Here is a 6,340-nt window from a genome sequence, read left to right as displayed (position 1 = left end):
TTTTTTATTGACAAATCATGCTTTTTCTTACATAATTAAGGTAGTAAATGACATGGTGCTTATTACTTTTTTAATGGCAAAATTAGTTTTCTTTATACTTTTTAAAGATTGTATTTTTAAAACTTTATAATATGTTAAATAATACACTAAACTAAAAATACTTTTTTACTTTAAGTCATCTTTTCTATCATGAAAAAACTATGAAATCATGAAAAAAATTTTAAGGCTATTCAAAAATGTTCTATTTTTGTGAGAAGGGTTTGATATTCTCATATTGTGTTGATACTAGAATTTTAGATTTGAGTTGTTATAAATACACTTTTTTGGTATTTGATATTTACTTTATAATTCTGCAAACTTCACAAAATGATCTGATCACCCCTTATTCCTGATCTCCAAGCTTTTTCCTCTTCCTAAAGTAACTACTCCAAGAATGTTTTTAAAACAGTCCCTATTTGGCAAAATCATCTAAGGCCTTGTATATCTAAGGATCTTATTAACTGTACTATTTATTTACTTATTAGATTTTATTTTTAAGTAATCTCTACACCAATGTGGGGCTTGAATTTATAACCCCAAGATCAAGAGTCACATGCTCCACCAACAGAGTCAGTCAGGCACCACGTACTATGTTTTAAATGGTAATTGGACTCCTTAATGTTCTTAGCTCAAATTTCTTTTTTTTTGTTTTTAAGATTTTATTTATTTGTCAGAGAAAGAGAGAGAGAGAGAGCACAAGCAGAGGGAGTGGCAGGCAGAGCGAGAAGCAGGCTCCCTGCTGAGCAAGGAGCCCGATGGCGGACCGGATCCCAGACCCTGGGATGACCCGAGCCGAAGTCAGATGCCTAATCAACTGCGCCACCCAGGCGCCCCAACTCAAGTTTCTTTTAATATTTTTTGCATCGTGTTAATGTTGAGAAATATAATTTCAATCTGATTTTTTTTCCTTTCCTTTTTCCTAAATAAATAAATAAATAAATATTCTGGAAGCTTTCTACAAATCTCTGATTTTATTGACAGTAACAGTTCTTCAATGAAGAATTGTGCCAAAGCCCAGTTATCCTGAATTGGAAAGAGCAAGCATGCAAAATGAATGGAATATTCAAATATCAATCGATATTCTTCTCAAAACATTCAAACTAGCTCTAAATTATTTATAAAATCATTCTACTAGTTAAATTGTATTATTTCTTTTTTTTAATTGTCTTCTGATAAAAAAAGATAACCTATGCCTGTGGAAAATGATTCAAACATTGCAAAATCACTCAGAAAAGTCTCTTGTAATCCAAAGCCCAATAACCCCTGCCAAAAATAATCACTGTTAACAGTATACATTCCTTCAGATTCTTTTCTGAGCCTAAATAAACACATATATTAATATTACAGGTAAAAATGAATTAAAAATGGACATTACTTGACTACTTGTTTTTTTTTAACTTAATATCTCCACTTTTTTTTTTTTTAAGATTTATTTATTTCAGAGAGAGAGAGCATGAGCAGGAGGGGCAGAGGGAGAGAATCTGAAGCAGAATCTGCACAGAGCACAGAGCCTGAAGCAGGGAGCCTGAGCGGGGCTCGATCTCATCACAACCTGAGCTGAAACCAAGAGTCAGACGCTCAACTGACTGTGCCACCCAGGTGCCCCTTAATATCTCTATGTTAAACACACACTTCATTCTTTAAAAGTTATATAGTGGTCCATAAATTATTCCCACACTGACACATGATTTTCCCTAATTTTTCACTTTTTACAAAAATAATACTATGATCATCTGTATACATTTATTCACCAACTTTTAAAAATGATTGACAGAAAAAAATTCCTAAAAGTGAATTTGCTGAATCAAAAAGTCTATCTTAAATTTAATTCTGTTCTATTATATATGGTTTTTAAAAGATAAAACCAATTAACTGACTTTAAAATATCTGCTCATAATTTAATCACTCAAAAGGCAGAGGAATGACAAAAGCACTTAATTCTGAACAAGAGGGAAGAACTGGCTCCTGATAGAAAAATTAGAGAAGTGACATCCTAGACTTCATGGTTAAAAAGAGGGCTCACTTCTGGACAAGGCAAGTCAGAAGTGAGCCCTATAATTTAGGAAAGTGAATTTCAAAAGTCTAAAAATTACACATTCATTCCATAGACAGCAGACCTAAAAAGAGAATATGATTCAAGCTGGATATAAGGCTTACAATATGAAATTCTGACAAAATTAAAAAAAAATTGGGGGGGGGCAGGTGCTTGGATGGCTCAGCTGGTTAAGCATCCCACTCTTCCTTTCGGCTCAGGTCATGATCTCAGGGTCGTGGGATCAAGCCCCGAATTGGGCTCCCGCTCAACAAGGAGTCTGCTTGAGATTCTCTACCTCCTCTTCTGCCCCTCCCCCGCTCGTTGTCTCACTCTCTCGCAAATAAATAAATAAAATCTTAAAAAAAAATTTTTTTTTAGATGCCAACAAAGAAAAGGATGGAGAAACTACAGTGGTTCCATCTGACATTCTCCAAGGAGTTCAAATACAAATTACTGCATATAAAAATGAGCACATAACCAAAGGTGAATAGAAAAACTGACATGAAACAGAACAAGTTCAGGAAGGTAAGAGTCCAAAATGAGCTGGGGCTAAGCTAGATTCAGACCCCAGCTGGCTGATCAGAACACCAACCTACAAAAAGAAATGTTTCAAACACAAGTTAGGCAATAATTCACAACCAAAGCAGCATCATAGGTGGTAAGAGAAAAGCATGTACAGATTGGGATGGTTACCATATTTCTGCCCGGAGTATTGGTTGAAAAAACAAATTCTTAACATTCAAAATGAAAAAAGGAAACATATTGCCCTTTTTAAGTACATAACTGCAACTCAAACAATCTTGTGGTGATTCATTATAGCAACAGAGTATACCGGAGTGTGATGGCTCTTGCTACAGGATCATTACTGTGAATCACAGAGAAAATTCTCTTCACAAATTCATCCACATTCAGAATCTTCTCCAAATGCTTCTCACTTTGTTGAGTAACTTTAAGAACACACAGCCTCAGGAAATTGTTTCTATGAAGAACAAGAGATAAAGTAAATTAGACCACTTCAAGAAAGTAATATTTAATTAGGAATCAAAGCAACACTAACGATATTAAATTTTAGCAACAGGCCAATGTTTTTCAATCTATTATTATTTCTCATCATTAAAAGAGCTGAAGCCTACACTTTGGTTTTTGTTGTTGTTGTTGTTTTTAATCCAGGAATACCAGGCTGGTTTAATATTCAAAAATTAAGCAATGTAATTCATAATATTAACAGGCTAAGGAAGTTACATGATCATATCAATCAATGCAGAAAAAGCAATGAACAAAATTCAATAACACATCCATGATGAAACTAATCAAACTAGGAACAGAAGAAAACTTCTTCTTGATAAAGGGTATAAACCAAAAGCCCATAGCTAACATTATATTTAGGTGGTCAAAGAATGAATGCTTTCCTCAGAATTCTGGGGAAAAGGCAAATATGCCAGCTCTCATTGCTCTTACACAACATAGGGCCGGAACTTCAAGCTAGTGCAGTAAGAAAAGGAAATAAAAGGCACACAGATCAAAAAGGAAGAGAATCTGCCCTGATTTGCAGATGACATGATTGTGGGAGTGGTTGACATATTTGATTACTTCACCATGTTGGAAGAGGGATTCTCAAGTTTTTGCTTTTGCATTTGTTAGTGTACCTGAAATGCCCAAACAGAACAAAACATAAGGAATCCTTTTCAAATGTCTGACATTCTTCCTAAGGATAATAATTTTCTCATGTTGTGCACACTGCTCATCCAGGTATGTCTTAAATTTATTACGTACAACAAACACAAATGTTCAAACTGTCAGAAAGGTAGTATTTCATAGATTCTGAAGACCAACTGCCAAGACTGCTATCTTGGCTCTGTCTCTCACTAACTGTATTATCACTGTGGACAAATTTAACTTCTCTGCTCAGTTCCATTTCCTCAATTATATAACGCTGAGCAACAGTACTTACCTCACATGTGAAAACATGTGCAAATGAGAAAAGCATCTGATATATAGAAAGAGCTCAGTAAACGAAATAAATATTCCCATTACTCCTTCACGTCTTCTTCTAATCAAATACTGACAACATTACTCACAAAAATTTAATATGTTTGAGAATTTTCATCAAAGAAGATTATATATAAGACAAAAATTGAGGAAGCAAATAGAAAATTTGTAGTAAAGAAAATGAGATCATATGGCAAAATATTCAACCTCACAAGTTATTTATAAAATGCTAGTTAAAACAGCAATGAAATAACATTTCATAACTAGCAAATCATAAGTAATAAAACTAACAGCCAGGGCTGACTAGGTTGTGGTCAACAGGTATGTGACCTTGGCAAAAGTATGAACTGATAGAACTGCCTTGGCAAACAATGTGCAATACATTTGAAAGGAAATAGAAAACTCATGTCTGTTATATGGGATATTATATGTCCTGTAACTCAGCATTTACAGTGCTGTCTCTCTCTCCTCCCACAGTGGACAGAACGAATTCCAGACTCAATCCTTTCTGATATGTCCTATAGTATCAGTTACCTGGATGTTATCTGACATTCTCAGACATGTATGAGAAGGAAGGACGAGAAATGTTAAAGCCAAGGTCAAGAACTCTAAGCATATATTAGGGAAAGGAGAACATAAAGGAACTAAGACTCAAGTATCAAGAAGGGATGTGGAACTGAAATAACATACTTAAGATCAGAGGAGATCATGTGAGAGCTTTCAAGATTCAGAGTTTGGAGACAATGCTCTGCTGATGTACCTACAGAAAACGGGAGCCACATGTAGGAATCGTATGGTGTTTGGTGGCGTGAAGCCTACACTTAGAATACGAAGCATAAGCAGTTGGCAATGCTGCAATCCTGCTGCAAGACACCCAGATGGCAGTGACAGAGAGAAAAGCCCTGGGGATGAATTAAATCTCCTCCATCATATTATGACCAAGGCCAGGAGGTCAGATGGTCTTCCTCTTCTCTCAAGCTAATTCTACACATCTCTTCTCCTTCAAGTCTGACTCGGTGTGTGTGTAAACACACAAGTGCATGGAAAACAGTAGAAAGAAGCAGGAGAGGGACTGGTGGGGAGGGAAAAAAAAAACCCAAAAGGTATTTATCCAGTCCATCCATGTTTCAGGCACTTCACAGTAACATGTAATCTTGTGTTATAAAACAAGTTATTAAATCAGGAACTTCTCAAAACAATCTGTGCAAACAACAGATACTTCCAAAAGATGCAATAATATATATATTAAGATTATCTTAACTGGATTTATTCTGTTCTCCAAAGAAATAAGTCCTCTCTGACTTGTAACTTCATTTCTGCTTAAAATGCCATTATATTTCACACCAAAAAGTGTTGTAAACTGCCATGTACATCCATTAAAATGGTCACTAACCATGTGGAAGTCCCGAAGGGCAAAAACAATAAAGACCACAACATTATAAACAAAGAAATCTGAACAAAGTACTTTAGGACACTGAGGCTTTAAAAAGACTTACCCAACTCTGAAAACATCTGCTAACTTTAGGAACGCAGAATTGATGAGAATAGGAAATGGATACTTCTGAAAGAGTCTGGGAAAGCGAACAACTGCTTCACACTGTTCACCAAGTTTGCCAGATCTCAGACCTATTAAAAGCATGAAAACGGGAGAACAGCTTACAAACCTGTAGCTACAACAAAGCAAAAATAGCAAATACCCACAGAGCATCACACAGCCATAAAATAACAGTCATTCACAATTAGGTAAGGTACCACTGTAACTCAAGAGCTTTTTAAAAATAAAAACGGCCTATAAAATAGTAATTTGGTAAACTGCCACTTTACATATAAAATAATGAAAAAGAATTTTTTTTCAAAAAAGTTTGAGTATTTTAAGAATATCTGGGGCCATAAAATAAATCTCAGTAAATTTAAAAGGACTGAAACCATACTTTGTTATGTTCTTTGACCACAGTGGAATTAAATTAGAAATTGCTAAGAGAAAAATATCTAGAAAATTCCCAAATATTTGGAAATCAAACAACTTCTAAATGAGCCATAGGTGAAAGGGAAAATTAGAAAAATCTCTTGAACTGAATGAAAATGAAAGCACAATCTGTGCGATGCAGCTAATGCAGTTCTTGAAGAAACATTTATAACATCTAACGCTTTATATTAGGAAAGAAGAAAGGTCTCAAATCAATGGCCTAACAAGAGGCCAAGATAATTCAATGGGGAAAAGATACTCTTTTTAACAAATTGTTCTGGAACAAGTGGCAATCCATAAGCAAAAATAAA

At 34.9% G+C, this 6,340-nt stretch overlaps 1 protein-coding gene across 2 annotated transcripts in view; it reads right to left on the bottom strand.

Moving 5' to 3' along the window:
- The window catches only part of INTS7 (integrator complex subunit 7), a 90,784-nt gene that overhangs the window by 77,173 nt on the left and 7,271 nt on the right, over positions 1-6,340 (bottom strand). For both annotated transcript variants that reach the window (XM_081824834.1, XM_081824835.1), the window contains exons 2-3: positions 5,560-5,689; positions 2,907-3,053 (exon numbers count right to left, since the gene is read on the bottom strand). In XM_081824834.1, the coding sequence (XP_081680960.1) occupies positions 2,907-3,053; positions 5,560-5,689 (277 nt within the window). The remainder of the gene's footprint in view (positions 1-2,906; positions 3,054-5,559; positions 5,690-6,340) is intronic.

Source organism: Leptonychotes weddellii, chromosome 6 (genome assembly GCF_054177405.1).
Source record: "Leptonychotes weddellii isolate Sample4059 chromosome 6, ASM5417740v2, whole genome shotgun sequence".
In the NCBI taxonomy this organism is placed as follows: domain Eukaryota; kingdom Metazoa; phylum Chordata; class Mammalia; order Carnivora; family Phocidae; genus Leptonychotes; species Leptonychotes weddellii.
This window is presented reverse-complemented; position numbering and strand designations above follow the sequence as displayed.